The following is a 24,334-nucleotide window of genomic DNA, read 5'->3' on the forward strand; positions in this document are numbered from 1 at the left end:
CCGCGCGCGGCTTCTCAGCCAATGGGAGCGGCCGGCGTCGCCCTCGAGACGAGACGGGGCGGGGCGGGGCGCGGGGGTCCTGTGATGGCGCGGTTGCGGGCTTGTTCCCACGTTGCGTTCCCTCCAGCGTAGTCTAGGCTCCTGCTCTGCCCAACCGACGGATGATGGGGCCTCTGGGCGCCCGGCGCGGCCTGGAGTGGCTGCTGGGCCTCTACTTCCTCTCCCACATCCCGATCACCCTGCTCGTGGACCTGCAGGCGGTGCTGCCGCGCGATCTCTACCCCGTGGAGGTGAGGGCGCCGTCTGTCCTGGCCGCCGGTCGCCGAGGTTGGCGCCCCTCGGCGTAGCGGTTGACCCGGCGTCCCCGTGATCTCCCCTCCTCCGGCCTGGCGCCCCGCCTCGCCCACTCAGGGTTCCCTCCTGCTTTCCTGGGTCCCGCCGGCGCTCCGGCCCCTCCTTACCCTTCAACTCGACTTCTTCCTCGGGGTTTTCTTTGTCTCTCCCAGCCGCTTCCCCAAGGCTCCTGGGGCCAAACACCTTGCTCCTTTTAAGGATAGTTCTTCCCTGGGTTTAAGACTCCCACACCCCAGCTCTGGTCAGTTGTCAGTATTTGAGGGAAGTAGCCTGGATGAACCAGTGTATAAATTATGGACACATGTTGGATTTGTTTTAAAGTTGTGTTTCTTGGGAGAGCTTTAAAAATACCGACTAATCCCAAAGAAATAACGCTAGTGTTAGACCCCTCTAAGGGACATTCGCAGAGCGTCCTGATTTCAAGATTAGGATCCAGCAACTTAAAAAGCTCATAAGTAAACGACACCTTTTCAAATCGGCCTTTTTTATTGCATTTGAGCAAGAATGATCACCTGAGTAGAAACGGAGGCGAAAGCCCCATTTCCTGGTTGTTGGAGAGCATTCTTTACCCCAAACTTTAACTTTTGCTTTAAATGCTTTTTATTTATTGAGTTTTATTTTCATGTCTGGACCCTATAACCTTCTATCACGGAATTCCAGTCCTCAGTTCTACACTTCTCCAATCTGTCTGCAGAACTATAGGCAAACCGGACGTGTCTACCTAAAGATTTGATTTTACCTCTATTTCTCTTTAATTGCTTTTTCTCTGCAGAGCAGGGGTTCTTAACCTGAGGTCCATGAACCCCTAATGGGGTATGCAAAATTGTGTGTGCCTTGTTTTCCATAGCTTCCATCAACTTTTCCAGGGGTCTGACCCTCCCCAAAAGGTTAAGAGCCACTGCTCAACAATAAACCCCCACTCCATAGTCTGGTTTGTTTCTAGCTCCAAGCATAACTGGGAAGACCTCTGACCTACCTTTTCCTGGGAAAAGTGTAGGTTGTGTGTGGCAAGAGCATTGTCTGGGGACTTGGTTCTTCCAAGAACTTCTTGAGTTCCTTGGGCAAGTCAGGGCTCTGTAGCTTCAACTGTCAAGTAGGAGAGAGAGGAGTTAAATCACAAGCTCAAACATATACAAGATGTATTAGTTTCCTATTGCTTCTGTAACAAATTACAAAAATATAGTGATTTAAAACAACACGAATTTATTATCTTTCAGTTCTGGAGGTCAGAAGTTTGAAATGAGTCTTGTAGGCCTCGTTCCTTCTGAAGGTCCTAGTGGCGGATCTGTTCCTTGCCTCTTCCAGTTTCTGGTGGCTGCGGGTGTTCTTGGCTTGTGGCCACATCACATCAGTCTCCGCTTCGGTCATCACTTTGCTGCCTTTTCTTCTTTAGTCCAATCTCCCTCTGCCCAACTTTTATAAGGACACTTGTAATTACATTTAGGGCCCACCAGATAACCAGGATAGTCTTCCCATCTCCAAATCCTTAACTTAATCACATCTGCAAAGTCACTTTTGCCAAATAGGGTTACATTCATAGGTTCCAGGGATTAAGATGTGGATGTCTTTGGGAGCCATTATTCAGCCTATTACACAGGCCCAGGTGGTACATGATCCTTCTAAACAGGTCGTCACAGCTCCGCACTAGCTATTAGTTGCCTCGAAGAAAGGAGAGCCATGTCTGTGCAAAGTCTGTGTGGCCAACAGAACTCAGGCAGGCTGCCTGTTCACAATCTCTGATGTTATGAGTCCCTTTAATACTAGGCAGTCATGGGACTTCCCTGGTGGTCCAGTGGGTAAGTCTCCGCACTCCCAATCTGGGGGGCCCGGGTTCGATCCCTGGTCGGGGAATTAGATCCCACACACCTGCCGCAACTAAGAAGCCCACATGCCGCAAGGAAAATCCCGAGTGCCGCAACTAAGACCCGGCACAGGCAAAATAAATAAATACATACATACGTACATAACAGTTATGTTACTCCAGGTAGCCAACCGTTCCAAACTTAACAGCTGTTGGTTTCCCTATCTTTTCTGAATGTGCGATTCCCACAAGTTCTTGCTCACCACTCACAAAATACAATTAAAATGTTTCCAAAATCATAAAAACCCCATTTAAACTTATATATTTGATTGGTAGTTTTCTCAGCTTTATTTTTTTAAGTTGACCTATTGTAAAAGGTCAAGGGCCAACATAGGCAGGATCTGACCAGAAATTCTGTAACTGTGTGTGTGTGTCTGTCTGTCTGTCTATGATACTGTTTAAAGACCTTAGTAACACAGGGGCCTCCCAGCTTGGAAGGCCTGTGTCTCTATTCACTATTGTTGCTTTGGGGTGGGCAATGATGGTTTTGTTGCTTCTGTATGGGGAAATAATAAAAGCCCTGAGTTATTTTCAGATTCTTTGAAAAAATGCCAAATTTTAACATCTGTTGTGTTTTTCCTCCCTAAATAGAAGGAATTTCTCCTAGAACTAAAAAGCTTGTGGAGATCACATAATGGTTAGGCTAAAATTTGCAAATATCTTTCTTGGTTTGACTCAGATCAACACTTGGAAAAACTCTTACTATGAAACAATAAGAATTTAGTTTGGATTAGAACATGGAGAGGATGGGAAGCATTTTGTAGTATCATCTGCAGCTGGGTAGCATTGCTTCTGTTAAAATAAGGGAAAACAAGTGAGCATCTAGATGCTGAAAGCAGTTTGTGCGCTCATTCTAAGAGGAGTGCAAGACTGTTCAGTAGCAGCTTTGGTCTAGAAATCCATGTGTGTAGGCCAGGTGAATATTTTAATGGATAACAATGGTAAGTTGAGGCAAATGTGAGTCAGTTATAAATGGAAACCGTTTTATTACCTTTTTTGGGGTCTTACCTAATAGTTATTAATGACCAGTTGCATGCTGAGATTTTAATAGGATTAAATTGAACTTCTCCAAATATGTATTACATTCAATTAAGTAATCTTAACATCTACTGTGCTAGCCATTGTTCTAATGACTGTAAGTATTAACTCTTTTTATCTTACCAACAGCGAGGTAGGTGCTATAATTGGGAAACAAGTTTAGTGAGATTAAGTGCTTTGCCCAGAGCCAGCACTCAGCCCCTGGGTACCATGCTCATCACTCCGCTTGGGGGTTAAGGGCGTTGACCCTCCCCAGTCGAAAATCCACGTACAATTTATAGTCAGCCCTCCATACCCACGTTCCTCCCTATCTTCAAATTCAACCAGCCACCGATTGAAAAAAATCCGCATATATGTGGACCTGCACAGTTCAAACCTGTGTTCAAGGGTCAACTGTTTTAAATTTTGCTGTTATCATCCTGCAGCCCTTAGAAATTACAGTGTTGTACAAATCTGCCTGGATTTATGAAATAGGTGGATCTGAATGTATACAAATTAAATAGAAAGTGAAGTTCAAATGAACCAGAATGCCTTTTTTTAAAAAATAAATTTGTTTTTGGCTGCGTTGGGTCTTTGTTGCTGCGTGTGGGCTTTCTCTAGTTGCAGCGAGCAGGGGCTACTCTTCGTTGCAGTGCGCAGGCTTCTCATTGCGGTGGCTTCTCTTGTTGCGGAGCACGGGCTCTAGGCGCACGGGCTTCAGTAGTTGTGGCACGTGGGCTCAGTAGTTGTGGCTCACGGGCTCTAGGGCACAGGCTCAGTAGTTGTGGCACACGGGCTTAGTTGCTCCGTGGCATGTGGGATCTTCCCGGACCAGGGATCAAACCCATGTCCCCTGCATTGGCAGGCAGATTCTTAACCACTGCGCCACCAAGGAAGCCCAAATGAACCAGAATGCCTTTTAAATTCTGCATTAAATCTTTAAAAATAGATCCTTCCAATATTTTTTTGAAGTAAATCTAGAAAGCAAAAAAGGATCTTAAAGAACATTTAGTCCAAGTTGTTTGTTTTACAGATGAGAAAATAGAGCCCAGGAGAGGTGTAGTGACTTAAACTTTATGAATATTTTCTACCACATTACCATCCTGAAAAGTGCTTAGAAGGAAGCTAAGGATATTGCTGTGAATTTAAATTTCAAGTCAAATACAAATTCAAGATCACTTGGTCAATAAATTGATTATCTAGCTAAGGCCTTTTTGTAATTAATATTATGCTAACAGAATGTTTGTTTCTGGATGTTTGCTTAAAGCTCACTTGCAGCAGAGAGGCCTCTATTTCACAATAGTGAGCCTTTATCTTTAGATTAAAAATTAACAGGAAAAATATCTTTGGATTTTCCATTGTAAGCCAAATTCTTATCTTGGAAGTTGTCTTGATTTATCATAATATCAAGATGCCATCTCCAGGAGGTTAAATGTGACAGACCTTCAGTAGTCTACGTAGTGTGGAGAGCCCTAGGCTTTGGGCTCTTAAAAGAGCACAGAATGGGCAGCCTCAAACCCTCCTGCTTCCTTCCCCTGCCTGCAGCCTCGTCTACATGGATCTGCATCTTTTGATTTGACAGTGCCATCACGAAGGTGGGGCCCAAGCTAAAACTGAGACCACTCACTCTCCAGAGTGAGGCAGAGCCTGTTCCTCTGCGAATATACTACTGATCTCCTAAAACAGAAAAAACTTTAGAATTAGAGGGGTAAAGAATGACAAGGAACTTGAGATTTGGGGATAAGTTAAATTGTCTAAAATTGCAACTTCGCAGAGGTTAGATTTACCTCCCTTACACTTCCCCCCGCACCTCGCCCCCCAAAAAAGACAAGGAAACTTATTTCTGTATTTGAGGCCATCTGGCCCTTGGAGCTTGCTGTGCAGTTGCTATTTTGAAAGGACAAACGTCAGGATGGTTTTCACGTCATTTCTTTATAAAGAAGGATATTGTTGGCAGATCCTTCACGTTTGTGTGTTCAGCTGAGAGCCTACTAAGTGCCACACATTGTTGCTCCTGACAGTATCCACACCTGGATACGTGTTATCACAGACATGCTGGGTAGCACACAGGGGCTGGAAGAGCTGAGGAAAGCTGCTGGGAGAAGGTAACATTTGAGTTAGAGCTAGTGAGTTTTTATTAAATGACCATCTAGGCTGCACCACAAAAGCCAGCTGGGTGTGCCGTCTGCTGCCAAGGGAGCTGGGTAGTGAGAGGCTCCGCCAGCGGGTTGGAGCTGCTGAAGCCTGTCCTGCCAGGTAGCTGTATTCATTGTGATCCTCATCTTTTCCCAGCTGAGAAACCTGCGGCAGTGGTATACTGAGGAGTTCAAAGACGCCCTGCTACAGAACCCCCCGGTGTGGTTTAAGTCCTTCCTGTTTTGCGAGCTTGTGTTTCAGCTGCCTTTCTTTCCCATCGCAACATATGCCTTCTTCAAAGGTTAGTAAATGGGGAAATCCCCTTTCTGCTCTGAAACCAGGTCCCAGAAATTTTTTGGGAATGTTTTACCAAGGGAGAGGGGAGTCGTCCCTGGAGGCTGTATGAGGGTGATACGGGATTGGTGGGAACAGCCAGGATAGATCTTGTATAGGGACATTAACGTGGCTCAGGCTAGTGTCTGTGGTCAGCTGGGCTGCAGGACTGCCTCAGTCAACTGGAAATCTCTCACACACATGAAACCTGAGGCTACTTTCAAGTTTGAACTTGTTCCTTTTTATTGTCCCTCCCCTCCACCCCCCACCCCCAACAGAATTTCTTTTTTGTTGTTGCTTTTACTTTTCTGCTTTGGGTAGTATCATACTGGCTTTTAAGCAGTAGCATCAAGCTAATCTCTAAATGGCTTAACTTCTCATTTAAAAATTATTCTTACAGTGTCCCCATGACGAATGCTTTTAAAAAGAAGGTGGCCATACAAGTGTTCATGGTAACTAAGCTTGTACAGCTTCTTTCCCACTGGAACCCCCAAGCCATCTCAGCAGAATCTCTTGATCCCTCTCACCTATATATAATTACTTAGCAAAGAGATGTTGCTGACAGGGCTGCCCCGCCTCCTCCCCTCCCCCCAGTTGCATTTTGGACCAACCCGGTTTAACTAGTAATGGCCATTTAACTGCCCTAGAGTTTTTCTGAATTAATTCTGACACCACCCAGTGTTCTTTGGCAGTCAGTGGCTAGGGCTCCAGCTGTCACATAAGTTTGCACGTTGGGCATTATTATATCACATCCAGTTTCCCATTTGTTTCCACTTGGAAAAGGAGGTAGAATGATTCAGCTGAAGGGAGCAGGCAGAGACAGGGTGGAGGATGTTGTGGACATACCTGGAGCCACGAGCAGATCTAACCCTTATCTCTTTCTCTCCTCGATGACCTCAGGAGGCTGCAGGTGGATCCGCACCCCTGCAATCATCTACTCGGTTCAAACGATGACAACTCTGATTCCAATCCTCTCCACAGTTCTACTCGAGGATTTCTCCAACGCCAGTTGTTTCAAAGGACAAGGACCTAAGACTTTCCACGAACGACTATTCCTTATATCTGTCTACATGCCCTACTTTCTCATCCCTCTTATCCTTCTGCTTTTCATGTTGCAGAACCCCTACTACAAGTCTGAGGAGAAAAGAAAGAAAAAATGAGGAAAAATAACCCTGGGTCCAGGGGAGAGGTGACCACGGGGCAGTTTCCTGTTGGACCCAGTACCAGGAAAATGCTCAGAACCCATGTTTTCAGTAGTATTTGAAACACACCAGCAGCAACACACACGGCCAAGGCACTGGCAGGAGGCACATCACACCCTCATCTTCCAAGGGCACTGGCGCATACAGACCGATCACCTGAGGATGGGCAGAGGGGTGTGGGCTAGGTTATAGTGAAGTGGTGCCAAAGGCCTCACTGTGTGCCCAAGTGCCATTGCAGGATTACTAAAGGCAGGACCAGACCAGAAGCCAGATAAACTTCCAAGCAACATGGCCTACTTGGCATGTTCATGAGTCATTTGACCCACAGTATACATGTGACTAACCCTTTGACTCATGACTCTACAGCGTGTCACTGGGGTGTCTCAGGCCATTTTTAAGCTTGAAGCTGTGCCTCTGTGATGTTCATTAAAAACTGTTTTCTTGTCCCCACACCTAGGTGGGGGTGAGCTATTCTGTAAGAGGGTTAAACTTAGTTTTCCTTAACGTTCAACCTTGGCATGACCTTCAGTCCGAAATGGGTCAGACGGGAAGGTGTATTGTTTGTCTTAAACAGGTTGTCCCAGGAAAAGAGATTTTTTTAAAGTCTTCTTGTTTATCCTCTTTCCAAGCCTCAGTCTTCTATTACTTTTTACAGACCACCTAACATAAGTTCCTTTACTCTGACATCTGGTGTCCGGTCTCATTCCCAGTCAAAGGCAATGGGTGGCGGGGAGCTGCGCATGACAGGTCCAGTGTGTGCATATAGGGTCTCTTCACGTTAGTACTTGGTATTCTGCTAGCTTTCTCTAAATTCATACTCGAGGTCAACTCAAAAAAAAAAAAAAAAAGACTTGTGAACACACATGGAAAATGGTAGATGCTGGTCCTGGTTAGTTCCCCCTTTTTGCCTGTTTTGCTTACAAGCCCTAACGGTCTGATTGTTGGGAGTATCGTTTGACTCGTGTATCTGGCCAAAATAAAGGTAGCTGCTGACCACTGCCTGGTTTGTTTTGTGGACTAGGGGCTAGAGTCCAGGGTTCTCTTACAAAGGGTTAAATGTACATTTCAAGGGCACCAGGAAAAGAGGTAGATCAAGCCATTTGAAAATAATAATTTATTGCTTTTCCTTCCAAAGCTTTGTGAATTTACAAAAAAAAGTTTATAGGCTGCTCAGTTCAGACTGAGAATGCAAGAGGTGAGAACCTGGACCACAATGGCCACTGGGTGTTCGCCTGCAGATAGGCACTGACGTCTGAAACAAGCTCCCCCAGATTTGTTTTATTGCCTTCAGAGATGCTGCATTCCTCACACACCATCTCACACAACACACTTGAGTCATTAGTCAAGTCACTGGATTGGTACAGAGGTTTTTTTGGTTTGGGGGTTGTGGGTTTTTTTTCTTTTTTTTGCCCTCCTGCTAGAAAATGAAATTTTCAGTTCATTTCTGAAAAATAAATTGGTCAATAAATTCATTTTGTTCTGCTTCTACTTTACACAGAGCTTCATATTCAACCCGATACCTGAAAAACAAAATTGTTAGAAGCCCTCAAAATGGATGAAATAAACCACGGACTTAATTCTTCTAGAGAAGAATGTAAGTGATTTAGATGATTCCAAGAAACGGTGTGAGTTCAAAATGAAGTTAGTGAGGGCAAGAAAGAGAGAAAAAATTAAGAGGCAAAGCCCTACCTAGGGCCACCCATGAGAAGTCTCCAGCCCTGAGAGTCTTCCTTTCAGAGAGCCAGCCAACTCTGGACACTCGCTACCTGAGTGTCCGTGCTCTCAAACTACTAGAGGTTGTCTGATAGTAACAAATTTTTTTCCCATGAAATGTAATTTTATTTTTATTTTAATCAGGATGACAAGTTAAGACACTTCCCGGGAGAACAACGATGAAGAATAAGGACAAGAGGTGACCATTCGAAAAGGAAAAATAGAATTGCAATTCAGTAAAGAACTTGCTTTATGTCAAAACTTCTTACCTTTCAAGCTGCATTTTCTTTTCAGCTATTAGTGCCTGGAGTTGCTGCTGTTGGGCTTCTCTCTGTTTTGCTATAGATTTGAGCAAGTTCCGAGCACCAATGGCCTAGAAAAACACGATACTGCCAAAGAAGGCCATGGCTTCATTAAAGTCCTCAAGTGGGGAAGGGACGCTGCCTGGGGCCGGTGGAGGGTGGGGCGCAGCGTGGGGAAAGTTGAGCCTCAGAGCTTTCGGAGTAAATCAGAAAGAGGCTTAACCTCACGATCCCAAAGTGCCTGGTGAGAACGGAACTGCAGCTCTGAGGCAGACCTAGGAGTGTCCCCAGAGCCTGGCACACAGTGGCCCATTTGGTGCGCCATTTGTGTCCTTTGCCAAGTCATCTACACTCTGCACGCCTTCATTTTTTCATTTATAAAATGAGGGTAAACCACCTATCTCAGTGATGATGTGAAGATTAAAGGAACGATGACAGAAAGTACACTGGCATATAAGAGTTCAATAGTAGGTTAACTGGACCAGAAATTATTTCAGGTGTACAACATAATCATTCAATATTTGCATAGGTATTCTTATTTAAAATCTTGTTCTAATTAAAGAATCCCCGCCCACCTTCCCCTACCCCCCGACCCCCAAATAAGAGGGCAGAAGGATGAGAGGCTAGTGAACCAGGCCAAGATTTAGACAAAACATGCTGATCTTACCTTCATCTTCTCATTTTCTGCTTCTTTTGCAAGTTGGTCGACAAGCTCAATTAAACCACCAACTATTTTCTGAAACTGGCCGATTTCTTTTGGGGAAAGAACAAAACAAAATGTTTTATTTTCTCAGCATCACCACTCTCCCTCAGCATTCCCGTGCAGCAAGAGGGCAGGGCTAACTGCCCCTTCTAATTTGTGTCAGAAAACGTTTGGTGTCTGACACCCTTGGTCTGAACCTAGAGAAGGGTGGCCAGGTGCCCAGCGCTGGACTGGGGCATATTTGGATCTTGAGGCCCAAAGGGCTGTGTTCATGAAAGAACCGCCCCAGGACGTGAACACTGCCTCTAGACAAGCCTCGGATAAGACACTAGATTTCAGTTAATGGTGGGTTAGGGGCTTTCCACCTATGACCTGAGCTAATAAAAAGCTCAAAGCATTTAAGGACTTAATCTCGCATTTGCTTTTTTCAATGTCCTTGGGTGTAGTGGAACCCCATGTTACTGAGGAGTAAACTAAGGCCCAGAGGGTAGGACGACATGCACACAGCAATCAGAAGACTGGTGACAGAACCCACGCTACCTTTCACCAGTCAAGCTCTCTCCACAGCCTACAGACGTCCAAAAGCTCAGAAATCCCTGCTCTAGCTAGATCTGCTCTGTATTCACTGCTACTGGGTTTGCTTGGCTGCTGGGACAGGAGGCATCCTGGGTATCTCTAGCTAAAAAAAAAATAAGTCTTTTGAACTGCCTCTAGAAATTTTCACTCCAAATACTGGCAAGTCAGGGACTTCCCTGGCGGTCCAGTGGTTAGGACTCTGCACTTCCACTGCAGGGGGCTCGGGTTTGATCCCTGGTCAGGGAACTATTTATTTACTTACGGCCATGCCCTGAGGCATGGCAATCAATCAATCAATCAATAAAGGCAAGTCGGGCGCTGAGAACACTATTTCTCCCAAGAAATCAAATCATAACTCCACTTCCCACCCCCAAGCCATAGTTCTGAAGTTTAAGGTTCCTGAGATGGCATATCTAAACAAATACCCTCCTCTCTCCATTGCAGTGTTGTTTTGATTGGTGCTCTGGGACTACGCAAGAAGGCAGGTAGACAAGGTGGGTGGCACATGGGAATTCATGAAGGCCAGGCTCAACCTTCTGGGAGCCAGCAGCTCCACTGTGGCAGGGCCAAAAGCTGCAGTCGGGGTGGGGGCGGGGCACAAAGCTGAGGGGCACCATGTCTCCCCAAATGGTACTCACTGTCCACAAAGTCCTTGCACTCTTCCTTCAGCTCTATGGTCTGCTGGGTAACCTCTGGGTCCAACACCCGCAGCTTGTTCAGCTCATCAAAGTGCAGCCCTGCTTCACCCAGGATGTCCTTGGCCATGGCTGTAAAGAAACCAGCCCCAATCCCTGATCACTTCCCAGCCACTCAAGGAAATGCCTGCATCCAGCCCAGCCCCACTCCTGGCCCCCGACACCAGTGCCAGAAACCCAGATGTTCCAAAGGCTCCCCCTTCCCTCTGCCTCTGCCTCTCTGAGCCTCACCTGTTTCCTTTCCAGCTTCCCTAGAGAAGAGCAGTCCTGCTCTGAAGGGGTGACAGTGTCAGCCAGGAAGAGGTGTGTCATAGGAGCAAGGGTCAGGAAAGAATAAAGTCCAGTTGCTTGTCACAGGCATCGTTCATTCAACACACATTTCTTGAGGGCCTACTACATGCCAACACTGCTAGATGCTGGGGGTAAAGATGAGTACAACATGGTGCCCGCCCTGGAGGAGCACAGAGTTTAGCTGGAGGAAGACAGACATGTACACTGAAAAATTATACTGTGTTAAGTGCTTTTACAGAAATATCACTAAAGCGTGGAGGAGAATAGAACAGTTAACTTGGGGTGAGGAAGTGACATGTGAACTAAGTTGTGAGCCATAAGCATATTTATTTAACCACAGCTATGTACCCAAAGGGACATAAAAGAGCTTTTCAAATATAGTACAGGAACAACATAAAAGACAAGTAAAAGAAAATCTGAGCGAATTAAAAATTAAGGTTAAAAAAATAAGAAGCCAGGTGTAAGAATATTACCCAAAATGTATGCCACAGGCACAGCTGCCTGAACTGGGACCCAAAGGGGTCAGTCTCTTTCTAGCAGAAAACACAAAAAGGAGTGATATATCATCAAGAACATACCAATAAGGAGGCCAGGGAAAGGCATTCCAAGCAGAGAAAACAGCCTGGACAAGAGCATGGGGCCACTGGAAGGGCCTATCCTGCCTGGAAGATGAAAAGACAGAGGATGGAGCTGGAAAGGTCGGATGGAGCCAGATCAGGAACACCCTGTGTGCTAAGCTAAGGAGTTTGGTTTTTTTTTTTTTCTGTAGACAAGAGAACCAGCAGAGATAACGTCTCCCTTCCCAGGCCACCTTGCATTCCTGGTCCAAAGGATGCCTCAACTCTGGGAAGGAAACACTGAAAACTCACCCCCGTTCTGGCTTAAATACACACACAAAATAAAATAAAATAAAAATAAGAGAGCACATACCCTGTCTAAAAAGGGAGGCAATGCTACTTAGGTCTAGCCATTGGCTGCTATACCAATTCCCACACCCCAGGTGTTCCGAAGGCTACCACAAACTGGCCCTGTGCCAGCCCTTCCCTCCCACCTCCCCCAGCCTCACCTGTTTCCCTTCCAGCTTCCTTAGAGAAGTTCTGTTCTGAATGGGGTGATTCTGCGAGTGACTTCCCGGGGTAGGTGTGCCATAGGAAGAGCAATGGTTAAAAAGAATTAAGCTCCATTCTTGCAAGAACTGATTTTCAAGAGGACCAGAAATCCAGATTAATATATGAAATCTGATTTTTAAAGGAGAGTATCTAACTCAAAAATTTTAAGCAAGGGAAAAAAAAAAAACCACTTCCAACACTGTGTGGGCCAACTAATGTATGTTTGGCTGTGTATGACCGTGGTCCAGAGCCTTTGGCCTCACTGGAGCCCATTCAAGTAAGTTGGCTAGCATCTTCATTTTGAAACATTTTAATCATCCAGAGCTCCCTTATAACTGGGCTTTTAAAAAAGACCTGTCTTCCTATGTGTTCTATGTACACATATAGTCTAAGCATTTAACACCTACCAGCTGATTAATTAGAACAACTGTTTCAAGTAACCTGAGGGCACAAAGATCTGCTTCAACTTCCACTCTCTTCCCTGGGAGCTTGCATTTATTCACAAACATCTACTGAGTTCCTGCTCTGGGGATAGAGAAGTGAAGAAAATGCTTTAATGCTTTAGCTTCTGACCTCTGGACAGACAGTAAACAGATAATCATGAATTGTGATAACAGTATGAAAAAAGCACATGGTGCTACGTGAAGCTGTAGCAGGAGGACATAATTCATATGTAAACAAAATTACAAAAAAAATTTGTAAACAAAAGTCTTCTGAAAAAGTGACACGCTGAGACCTAAAGGGTGTCCAGAAGTTTTTCAAGTTAAAGGGGGAGGAGGTATTCCAGGCAGAAGGAAAAGCATGTGTGAAGATGCTGAGGCTGTGAGAAATTTGATGTGTTCCAAGAGCCAAAAGGCTAGCGTGGTAGAAACACTGAGCAAGGGGAAGAGAGGAACGGGATGAGGCGAGGTGGGGAGGCTAGGGCTGGACGGCGGAGGGCTCTGAAAGCTGCAGCAATGAGCCTGGATTTTCTCATAAGGGTAATTAATGGGCAGCCAGCAGAGTGGCATAGTCAGATATGCCTTTTAGAGAGATCACTCTAACCCAGGATGGAGAATGGGTTGGAGGGAATAAGAGAATGGAGCTACAACTATCTTGTTCATCACTGTTACCCGAGCATTTGGCATGGTGCCTGCACAGAACTGGCACTCAGCAAATGTCTGTGGCATGAATGACTGTGACAACGAACAGAGCAAGCTATTTCAGTAACCAAGGCTTGGAGCTGAAGAAAAGTGTTCCGATTTGAGATGTTTTGTAAGTCGAGTTGATAGGACTTAGTAAAGGACGATTGAATGCAGGGGTTTGGGGAGGAGTGAAGGAGAGTCAGGAAAGATTCCCGTGTATCCGGCCGGAGCCAGCTGCACGGTTGGAAAGCACATAGTTGAATGAGATGAGTCAGACCGAAGAGGAAGTGTAGGCAGAGGGTTCACAGCCGACTACCGCATTCTCTCCCAACTACCACCACACGCGCACCTGAGGAGCACCGGGCACAAGAGCCGGACTGAGCTCCCTGCAGATCAGGGTGGTGACGCGCTCTCCGCCCCCCGGCCCCCCGGGCTCTTCCGGACCCACGCTGGGCGCTACGAGCAGGCTCCATCCGTGGGGTGTGGGGAAAATTAGGAAGACCTGGGTGATGGAGCTGGCTGTCTTCACTACGTAAACTCCTTGAACTTATCTGAGCCTCTGTTTCCTCCTAAGGTGGTTGCGAGCATCAGCGCGTAAAGCTCCAGGCCCTAGCCGGGGGTAAAACCGCTCCCAGAGCCGAGCGGAATTCCCACGTTTCTTTCACCCTGGGAAAGCTTTTCCTCGGGCCGCGAGCCTGTCAGGCTCATCTCGGCCCGGGCCCGCCCACGTCCCCCGACCCGGAGTTCATGGCTTACCTGTCTGCCCCACAGCGGCGGCGGCGGCTGCGACCCAGGCTGACGTCGGCAGGCAGCTTCTCTCCGGTCAGTGGCAGCCGGCGTCCTGCCCGCCAGCCTCAGCAGCGGCCACGGCAGGACCTGTTTACGTCTAACATCACTTCCCGACCTCGTAAGCCCGTACACCCGCAGAGCCTGCTGGGAAACAGAGGCCTGAGAGGAGAGACGGCTGCCTACAAGACCCAGAGGCCTTTGCGCCGGAAAGGCTGCCGGAAGTAGCTGTGCGCTCACCGCGGGGTTCTCTCAGGGGCTCCTCCCTCCGCCCTGATTGGGTGCTGGGCCTGCCCCGTCTTATAGTCTCAGGCTCCCGCTGGCTTGGGGCGGAGTCAGCGGGTAGAGGATGGGAGTTTAAGGCCCGGGATTGCTGGAGGGCAGGCGGCCACAGTCTAGGGGCGGCACGGTGTCGACTTGCAACCCAGCTGAGAGGAGAGGCGCCACCTGGGAGGGTGAGAGCCGAGCCGGCCCATGCCCTAGGGGAAGGGATGGACGGGTCCAGGGCTGAGCAAAGAAAGTCCCTCCTGGTCTTGGGGAAAAGGCGTGGGACGGCGAAGGGAGGTGGAGAGCTGAAATCCTCCCCTGGGGGTGGGTGTCAGAACCGGTCTTGGTTTCTCGATAGTAGGGAGGGGTACGGGCTGGGGAAGACTCTACACTGGCCACGGAGAGGTTGGGTCTCGATGAATTTCCCCAGACCCTTTGGATAAAGCATGAGATTTGCACCTTGGGTTTCTGCTAGATCCGCCCTTTCTAGCCAAGATCGGCTCCTCCCCTCGCCATCCCCAGTATGACGAATTTCTGGGACCTTCTTTCCTTAGGACCCCACCTTGTAACACCGCCGTGGTTGTTTGTCCTTTATTCGTCTTGGGTTGCCATTCGCTTCGCCGAGTGTGTCATGGATACGCCCCTAACATCCCCAAATATCCACACACAAAGTCCGGAAGGAAGAGCATTGAGGCTCTCAGTGGAAACTTCATTCTCACCGGAGTTACTTTCTGGGGCGTCACCTGCCACAGGATTCCTGGAACCCATTGGCCTGGGCGGAATCTGAGCGGGTGGAATCTGAGCTGACGTCATCCAGGGGCTCAAAGCAATTGCTTTGTTGGAAAAGAATAGATTAGCTTGGATTTGTCTTCTTCTTGGCAGCCGCCTAGCCTTTAGTGAGCTCCTTTTCTCTGATCCTGGGGAAATTGGGCTAGACACAAAATACATAGGGAACTTGTTAAAACCTGTTAAGGGGTGGATTTATTCCTTTGGGGTGGGCAGAGGAAGGTAAGGTGACCTCATACTATTCAAGTTTACTTACTGATTGGGCAATATGCTGGTGGGGGCTCATCTCATCCATACATGACAAGCCACCAAAGGAATTCAATATTTCACACAGCACCTGCCCTGGGCCTTCCTAGGACATTCCTCCCAGGGACCTACCTAAATATTTTCGGGGACAATTTCAGTCTAACAAACTGACAAATACTTTTAAATGTGCATAGCATTGTGCTAAGCACTGTTTAGAGAGTGGAGCAGTAAACGTGGGAAAACCAGTGCACTTCTGGGTTACACTTAAAAGAGATAACGAGGTAAATTTCTGCAAGTTGTGATGATGAAATTAGGTCATTTCGCTTTTTTTCTGATTTCATTACCAGCATTGCAGTCCAAGCCTTCATCATCTCTTGCCTAGACTACTGCTTCCTCCGGTCTTCCTATTTGGTCTTTTGCACCCTTGTGGTCCTTTCTCTACACAGTAGCCAGAGTGATCTCAGATCATATCACTCCCCTGCTCTAAACCCTACAATCGATTCCCATTGCAATTAGTATAAAATCCAAACTCTTCAATATGATCCAGCCCCTGCCTTCTCTGAGCTTACATCCAGCCAACTTCCCCCTTCTTTCTATGCACCAGCCATCTTGGCCTTGTTTCTGTTCCTAAAATTTGTGTCTGACTGAGGAACTTTGCACTTACTCTTCCATCTGTCTGGAATGCTCTTAGAGCTCAGCTGGGAAGTCACCTTCCCAAAGAGGCTTTCCCTGGCTCCCCATCTAAATTAGTACCTCTTCCTAGACACTCTCTCTGTTTTATTATCTTTATTATTACGTTTCTCACCTTCTGGAATTGCCTGCTTATTTATTCATTTTCTTGTTTGTTGTCTTCCCACTAGAATGTAAGCTCTATGAGGCTGACTTGTTTGTTCTCTTCTGTATCCCCAGCACCTGGCACAAAGCAGGAGCACGATAAATGCTAACGCTTATTATTTTTTTTCTTGTTAACTGTCATTATCATGCTTCTTTGACCTCCTTGAAGTCAAGGACAATATCTTTTCATCTCTTTATCCCTCCTGCTTAACTTGGTAGGTACTCAATATTGTTTTATTGCCAAATGAATTAAATGAGCTGATATATATTAAATGCCTAGAATAGTACCTGGAACATAATAAACATGCAAAGAATGTTTGCTTTTTGTTTTCGTTCAGTGAATGAATTTTAGTGTTTCTTTAGAAAGCCAAAACATGTATAGAATCTAGATCATAAGGGGTGATCTGGCTTTGCCCTCCTCTGCTTTGCTTGCTTCTCCCTCCTGTAAACTCCCGTCAGTGTTTCAGTTTCCAAATCACCTAATTGTTTTTAAATTTATCATCTGGTCTTTTTTGGCCCTTTCTCCCCATTCTTGTTGGGCAGGAAGAGAGAAGGAGATAAGGCTGGACCTGTTCTCAGGAAAAAGAAGCAAAAATAGCCATCCTGTAGTTGTTCTATCCTGAAAAATGGTGACAATTTCAGGAACTTGGGACAGGGCTGATGCCAAAAAAGGGGAGGGTCAGGAAACTTTGGCTGGAGCTAGGGTAACCTCTGCCAGGAATACTGGCCGGCTTCCTCCAGCCTGGCTCAATCCATGTTCTCCTGAAGCTGCTGTTACTTGCCTTCCTGAAGCCAGTTTCTGGGTGGTGCTCAAAGGAAGCGCTGGTGCAGGCTGCTCCTGAGCCTGGAATCGTTAGAAAGGAAGTGCATCCTGTCCCTCAGACTCCTGGGAAACTCCTAGGCTGGCTGGATTCCCAGTAGGTTTGGCTGGAAATCTTGGATCCTGGGAACACTGAGAAGAAAACAACTGGAATCTGACTGGTGGATCCCCAGGGTGAGGACTTCTGCTCTGCCCAGTCTGTTCCTGGAGCTGTCTTTGATTAGCTCCAAGAGTTTACTTGGCCTCCTTGCCGCCCAGAGCTGGGCCAAGTCTCAGGGAGACTGATGAGGTGACCAGCATCGGGTTCTGGGAGGCTGTGCTCCCAGACCTGGTTCCTGGTACCATGAAGAACAGCAGGACTGTCTTTTTTGCCATTGCCTAGGGCTTTAGCCTCGCCAGGGAGTCTTGGGCTCATAAGGAGAGAATGACTGGATGGTCAGTGTTTGTCTTCCTGTTCCCTCCTGGCTGAGGGCTCTCCTCTGCTGACTCCTGTCTTCTCTCCCATCTCCTGCTCACAGCGCTGAGAGTATGAGGCTCTGGCCTCCACTGGCCACTCACTCGTGACCCTTCCACCACGGCGGGGCCTTCCAAGCCAACCTCCTGCCGTGTGGTGATCTACCTGCAGCGGGAGATGTCGGGGGATACCTGTCTGTGCCCAGCGTCAGGGGCCAAGCCCAAGCTAAGCGGCTTCAAGGGAGGAGGCTTGGGCAACAAATACGTCCAGCTCAATGTGGGTGGTTCCCTGTACTACACCACCGTGCGGGCGCTAACCCGGCATGACACCATGCTCAAGGCCATGTTCAGTGGGCGCATGGAGGTGCTGACCGACAAAGAAGGTGAGGTGCTGGGGCTTGTTGGGTGGGGTGGGGAAGGAAGGAGAAGTTCCTGAGGAAGTGATTTCAGGGCATGGCTCAAGCCTGGCAGATCTGGAATCTAGATTCATTTTCCCTGTTCACCTAGTGCAGGACTCCTTCACCTGGAGTTCTTGGTAGAGCTTCAGAATTCTTTGAAATTATACATAGAATGTTGTGTATTTACATATTTTCCAGGGAGAAGATCCATACTTTAAAAATATTCACATAGGACTAGATTCTCAAAAGAGCCATTGCCATAGTGCCTGGGCAGCGGGCCAAAGGCAAGCAGGGCCGGGTGTTTCTGTGTTGCCGGGAGGTGGGCCTGAGCACTCCTGAGCTTAGACAAACTCTGTGGGCCTCTGCAGAGCCTGGAGGGCCTGTGTCTCCCACGGTGTGTGCCAGTTCTTGGCTTCAGGGAGGAGGGGTGAAAAGCAGCCATGGACTTAACAGCTGGAGGTTCTGTTCCCGCTCCCGTCACGCAATGCTGTGGGCTCTGTGCTCCTTATCACCTGCCACCAGGCTCGTCAGGTGGCCTTTGCCTGCTACCTGCTCTGAGGTACCTGGAGGCAAACAGTAACCCTCTGGGGCCTGTCTGAATCCCTAGGCTGGATCCTCATAGACCGATGTGGAAAGCACTTTGGCACCATTTTGAATTACCTCCGAGATGATACCATCATCCTCCCTCAAAACCGGCAAGAAATCAAGGAACTGATGGCTGAAGCAAAATATTACCTCATTCAGGGGCTGGTGAACATGTGCCAGACTGCCCTGCAGGTACGGAGGCAGAGTCGGGCAGGTTGATGAGGTCGGGATGGGCCCCCTCCTTCAGGGAGGTAGGGTCCAGTTCCTGGAAGGCTAGGTGGCAGGTATGATTGATGAGTCCAAACCTAGTTAGACACACCAGCTGTTGCCCAGGCCAAGCAAGCTGGCAGCCGGTCGGTTTATAAGGTGATGGACTCAGGCGGTGTGAGTAGACCGTGCTTCTAGTTTATCTGCCTAGATATCTGGATTTTAGGTTTCTGGGACTGGGGGTCTGCTTGCCAGCTGGCAGTTCTATTGCCGGGGGCCTCCTGTCTCTATCTGATGCCTCTTCAACAAGTAGGGGATGGCTGTGGCAGAGGGGCTCTGACGGCTCCTGGGGAAAGCCTGGCTAAGCCTGGCAAACAGAAGATCTCAAAAAAAGATTCTTGGCTGTGTGTCACCCAGGACAAGAAGGACTCCTACCAGCCTGTGTGCAACGTCCCCGTCATCACATCCCTGAAGGAAGAGGAGAGGCTCATCGAATCCTCCACCAAGGTACTGGGACCTCCGAGGGATGGCCGAGGGCCGCGGGCTGGGGGGTGTCGGGCCCCTGGCCCTCACGCTCTCTTCCCTCACAGCCCGTGGTGAAGCTGCTATACAACAGAAGCAACAACAAGTACTCCTACACCAGGTAGGGGGGGCACCTGCCGAGGGGTGGGGTGCGCTGCCCAGGGAAGGGCCACAGAAGCAGCAGAGAGGGCTGAGCAGACAGAAATCGGGCAGCAGACCCAAGGGAGGCCACCTGCACGCCTGGCACAGTTGGCGTGAGTCTGGGTCTCGGGAAGAGAACAGAGTAGGAGGGAAATCAGAGCTGAGGCATTTGGAACTCAATGCGGGGCCCTGGCTGGGATGTAGACGGGACTGAACATGAAACAGCCTCTTAACGTGTGTCATGTCAGGCAGCGGACCAGGTGTTTTCCCTGCATTCTCTATGGGCTGGAGGAAGGCTGGGACTCCTCCTCAGGCAGCCCTCGCTCTTCATAGCTGGGCCAGTGTCCCCCTTGTCCCCCAGTGGCCTCTCAACAGGCCATAGTTAAGTATATACAGGAGGCTGCAGGCTCGGAGACCCAAACCCTCTCAGGGACTCCCCGTGGGCAGACGTATTGCCAGCGTCACCCCCCACAGCCAGGGAAGGGGGGTCCTCCTGCTGAGGTGGCAGCGAGCCTCCTTCCTTCCAGCCTGGTAAGAGGAGACCTCCCTCCCTCAGTCCTCTCTGCTTTAACTTAAAACCAACTCACCTCCTTTTCCTCACAGGCCCCCAAACCCGAAGGGGGCCCCAAGACCCTTTCTCTCGCTGTCCCTCTGGCATCTTGACGCTTCCTCGTTTCATGAGCACAACAGCGGAGGGGAGGAGAGGTCCCGGCCAGCACCTGCCCCTGTGCTGGGACCCCCCCCTCACTCCCAGGCCCCCGGGCCCTCACTGGTTTTTCAGCAACTCCGATGACCACCTGCTGAAAAACATCGAGCTGTTCGACAAGCTCTCCCTGCGCTTCAACGGCCGTGTGCTCTTCATCAAGGATGTCATCGGCGACGAGATCTGCTGCTGGTCCTTCTACGGGCAGGGTCGGAAGCTGGCGGAGGTGTGCTGCACCTCCATCGTGTACGCCACCGAGAAGAAGCAGACCAAGGTATGGGGCTTCTGCCTGCGTGAGTGGGGCTGAACCTTTCGCCACCGGGCATACATTTTGCTGTCTTTCCCAAACTTGCCGTGATGGTGCTGCTCAAGGACGAAAGCCAATGCGTGGGGTTTAGGGAATGGTATAGAACTCTGCTTTGGTCCGCTGAGAGGCAGGGCTGTTGACCAGCAGGGAACAGCCTGGTGCCATGGGAAGGACCGGGTCTTTGGAGTTGGCCCAATTCAGATCTGAATTCTGGTCCCACCATTTATCAGTTTTCTGACTTTGGATAAGCCCTGTAAACCATCTGGGCCTCAGTTTCCTCATTTGAAAACCTGAGAATGATAGTGTGAATTTAACAGAGCTGTTATGAAAATGAGACAGTTCTTAGGAGAAGCAGTGCAGGGCAGTAGAAATAGCTGTTCAGATCTCCTCTGGCCCCCGCTGGTTGGGTGTTTCTGGTCAATCAGCTTAGCCTCTGCAGTGACAACGCAACGCCAGGCACATGTAAGGGATTTGATAGGAGATAGCTCACTCTCTCTCCCCCGGCTGCAAGCAGATGGTGCCTCCCTGGAGAAGAGCTGTGCACCCGCCCCCCTCCGCCAGCGTGTTTTGGAGACGGCAGAGCATTGCTGGGGTGGAAGGGCAGCTCATCTGGGGGAGAGCTGTGTGCACGTGAAGGCCTCAAAGCAGCCGAGCTTTTATTTTTCGTTTACTGTGCGTCAGGCTCTCTGCTAAGCATTTTGCATCTTTCATGTAATGTTCACAACAACTCTCTTAGGTAGATGTTAACATGTGGAAACTGAAGCACAGCAAGGTTAAGTCCAAGGCCCCACAGCTAATAAGTGGGGGAGCTGTATTTGTACCTAGGCCTGACCACGGAGCCAAGGCCATAACCTCTACACACACTAGTGCACTGGTCTGGGATTGGGTGAGGCAGGGGGAGGGTGCTAGCGTTCCGCGTCTCTGTGTCCGTAGAGTCCGTCTCCTCACGCCTCCTTCAGAAGAAGACCCCCGCCCTCCCTCTTGAGATAGAAAGTCATGTCTCTTGAGAGAGTTCTGGAGGCCTTATGGAGTCAGCACAGGGCCAAGGGCCCTGACATGCTGCTCCCTCTTTGGGGTAAAACCTCATTCGGTCCTCTCGTCCCCCTTGCCCCAGGTGGAATTCCCAGAGGCCCGAATCTATGAGGAGACACTCAACGTTCTACTCTACGAGACCCCCCGAGTCCCTGACAACTCCCTATTGGAGGCCACAAGCCGGAACCGCAGCCAGGCGTCCCCCAGTGAAGATGAGGAAACCTTTGAACTGCGGGACCGTGTCCGCCGCATCCACGTCAAGCGCTATAGCACTTATGATGACCGGCAGCTCGGCCACCAGTCTGCCCATCGCGACTGACAAGACCCTCCCGGAGTCAGGGCACGAGATACCCTGTCTCCTCTCTTGTGGAACCCCGCCCCACTGGCCACCCCACACTGCTGCTGGCTTGGGTCTCTGCTCCAGCACCCAGAGGCATGACAGGCCCTGCCGGGGAGGTCAGAGGGCCTGAGCAAGGGAGGGACTGTGTTTCTTTTCCCAGCTCCCTGAGCACTTCAGGATGACTGAGCCCCAGCCCCTTTGCTCAGCATCTCCCTTTCTGCCACAGGGAGCCGCTGCTGCCCCTGGGCTGAACGGACTGACCTGCCCACCCCCCTGCCAAGAGCATTCCCCTTGGCCCTTCGTTGAGCACCCCTTTGCTCTGCTGAAGGGCTGCTTTAGGCCTCAGGGGAGGCCCATGGGAAATGGGTTCACTCTGTGGGGAAGGTGGCTTCTGGTGCTGTGGAGGCCCGATTTCTTACAGAAGGTGGGGCTTCTTTTTTCCTAAGGTGTTTAAGCACAGGCTTAATGAGTTTGGTTTTTAAAAAATAATCTAGGAAATGACTAGTTTTAAGTCTAATAATGAGGAGACTGGGTATTTCTGCTCCAGAGTTCCAAGACCCTGGGTAAAACAGAACCCTTGGCCCTTTTGATGCCTTTGGGATCTGTTTCTGTAAAGCACTTTGTACTTTTATTCAGGAGATTTGTATTCTGCCCTGACCCACGTCATCTTTCTCTGATCCTAACCCCCTTCTCCCTGTAGAATCAATCTGAGGGAGGGGAAAGAAGCAATAAAAAAAAAAAATGACCAGCTTTGGCTTTGCCAAACTGGCCAAGCAGCTGGCCCAGAGAGCGCTGAGGGGGGAAGGATGTGTGAGTTAGGACCTATGGTCCTAATAACACCCCTGTAAGAAAGGATACTTTACCCCTATATCTTAGGGTCACATACTGTCTTCTAGAGTCTTACATGATTGCTGTCTTTGATTCTCTTGCCCTCGGCTCCAAGGCATGCTGTCCTCACTTACTCTAAACCCAAAGAGCCATCACGGGGGCCAGGAGCTGCTTGCAGCCAGGAGCATGAGCTGCAGCGGGAAGGCTGTGGAGCCCGTGGGCACCACACCTGCCTGCCCATCAGCTGAGGACAGCAAACGCAGAGCCCCACGTTCCTGGAGGCCCTGTGCAGAGGCGGCTCTGCTTGGCCATACATCTCCCTGCCCTGCATCCATGCTATTGGTTTTGTGTCCTGGCTGGGGAATGGTGGTTCTGCCCAGTGGTGAGTCCCTGAACACAGGATAATGTGAGTAGCCTAAGAGCCTTGAAAGGTTTCTTCATTTTTCTTGTTGGGTACTTGGCTGTGGAGATACAAGCACTGGCTCTTGGGCAAGGGTGAAAGTTCCTCTTCAGGGCTTTGGTATTCATTCCCTTCTGTTTGGCTTGGCCCTTAGGAGGCTGCTTATCCGAATTCTTTTCCAAAAGAATGCCGCCAGGGAGGGAGCTGTTCAGCCAGCCTAACAAAGCAGCATAGCACTTAGCAGTACCCAGTCAGTCAGGAAGGGACATAGCTTATCAAGTTCATGTCTCTTGACTACTCTTACTATAGCTAGATGGCTGCTCACGGCTGACCCCATGAGCCTATGGGCAAATGCCAGGCCAGGGTTAGCAGACACTCACAAGGACCTGAAATGACATGGTGGGGCAGGGGAAAGGTGACTTTAATCAAGCGTTTTTCACTTGTCGCAGTCTTGAACGTATAAAGACTTCCAGGTGAGGCACCTTGGTGATCAGCTACAAACGGTTCTTCCAGCCTTCACTGGAGTAACAAGATGAAGACAAATCCATTTCTTTGACCGGATTCCGGCTTTGGCTTTGTGGCTTTCCCACAGTGACTGGAATGCTTCTGCTTGAGGCCCCTGGTCTGTTTCCTCAGCTGCCTTCCTGAAGCCCTTTAATACTCAAAGTCCCAGCTCCCCACTGAGGCATTTTAATGCTTGTCCTTTGACATCCCCAGCCCCTGTAGCCTCTCTCTACTGCTTTGACATTCAGATCCTCAGCTGTCTCAGTGGTGAGCAGTCTTTCTGGGACTCTGGGCACTTATGTCGTCCAACTGAAAATATCTCTTTGGTCTTTAAATATTGAATACTAACATTGAACTCACCAAAGTAATCTTAGCTTTTAAAATCAGACTGTGGTGTAAGGGTTTGGGGTATTTTCTTTGAGTTTTCCAGCCCCACTTAGAAAGCAGCTCTTGGCTGTGTGAATTTTTCAACTCTAAGCAGCCCAGGGGAATGTAAACAAAAAGTGTGGATGAAGGTCAAAGCTTCTTGTCAGTTTCTGAGACAACTGGAAGCCTGCTGTTAACTACACGGACCAGGATTAGGTGCTAATCAATCTGTTACCTGAGCAAGTTCTGCTTAAAGGATGGCACAGGTCCTGACATGAGAGAACTTCTTTATCATGTAACTACAATTCTTTGTTGCTCAGCGTAGGTGATGGAAAAAAAACACTAATCTCTAATAAAATTGTGTTACACTGCAGTGGTACAGAGCTGTGCTTA

General features: G+C 48.9%; 3 protein-coding genes and 2 long non-coding RNA genes across 5 annotated transcripts; 3 read left to right on the forward strand and 2 right to left on the reverse strand.

Annotated features, from left to right (window-relative positions):
• The first annotated feature begins 51 nt into the window (after positions 1-51).
• Positions 52-7,901, forward strand: TMEM97 (transmembrane protein 97). Its single transcript, XM_082442311.1, has 3 exons — positions 52-290; positions 5,525-5,669; positions 6,602-7,901. Exons 1-3 carry the CDS (start codon positions 162-164, stop codon positions 6,859-6,861), a joined length of 534 nt encoding a protein of 177 aa, XP_082298437.1. The 5' UTR covers positions 52-161; the 3' UTR covers positions 6,862-7,901.
• On the reverse strand, positions 1,537-6,637 carry LOC309650673. Its single transcript, XR_014257677.1, has 2 exons — positions 6,548-6,637; positions 1,537-5,327 (listed from the first exon to the last, which is right to left on the reverse strand). It is a non-coding gene; the product is annotated as an uncharacterized lncRNA (long non-coding RNA).
• Positions 7,902-7,999: 98 nt separating the features above from the next.
• IFT20 (intraflagellar transport 20) lies at positions 8,000-15,364 on the reverse strand. The gene is given in 8 exon segments (XM_082442312.1): positions 8,000-8,423; positions 8,886-8,989; positions 9,586-9,671; positions 10,836-10,964; positions 11,124-11,154; positions 11,157-11,364; positions 14,173-14,346; positions 15,032-15,364. Coding segments are annotated over 6 exon segments (480 nt in total). The 5' UTR covers positions 11,205-11,364; positions 14,173-14,346; positions 15,032-15,364; the 3' UTR covers positions 8,000-8,341.
• LOC309650667 lies at positions 8,375-8,881 on the forward strand. Its single transcript, XR_014257671.1, has 2 exons — positions 8,375-8,497; positions 8,761-8,881. It is a non-coding gene; the product is annotated as an uncharacterized lncRNA (long non-coding RNA).
• On the forward strand, positions 14,503-24,314 carry TNFAIP1 (TNF alpha induced protein 1). The gene is made up of 7 exons (XM_082442301.1): positions 14,503-14,657; positions 17,674-17,991; positions 18,614-18,783; positions 19,216-19,305; positions 19,389-19,441; positions 20,243-20,438; positions 21,586-24,314. Exons 2-7 carry the CDS (start codon positions 17,787-17,789, stop codon positions 21,820-21,822), a joined length of 951 nt encoding a protein of 316 aa, XP_082298427.1. The 5' UTR covers positions 14,503-14,657; positions 17,674-17,786; the 3' UTR covers positions 21,823-24,314.
• The last annotated feature ends 20 nt before the right edge of the window (positions 24,315-24,334 follow it).

The sequence above is a fragment of the Balaenoptera physalus genome (assembly GCF_965194825.1).
Source record: "Balaenoptera physalus genome assembly, chromosome: 20".
In the NCBI taxonomy this organism is placed as follows: domain Eukaryota; kingdom Metazoa; phylum Chordata; class Mammalia; order Artiodactyla; family Balaenopteridae; genus Balaenoptera; species Balaenoptera physalus.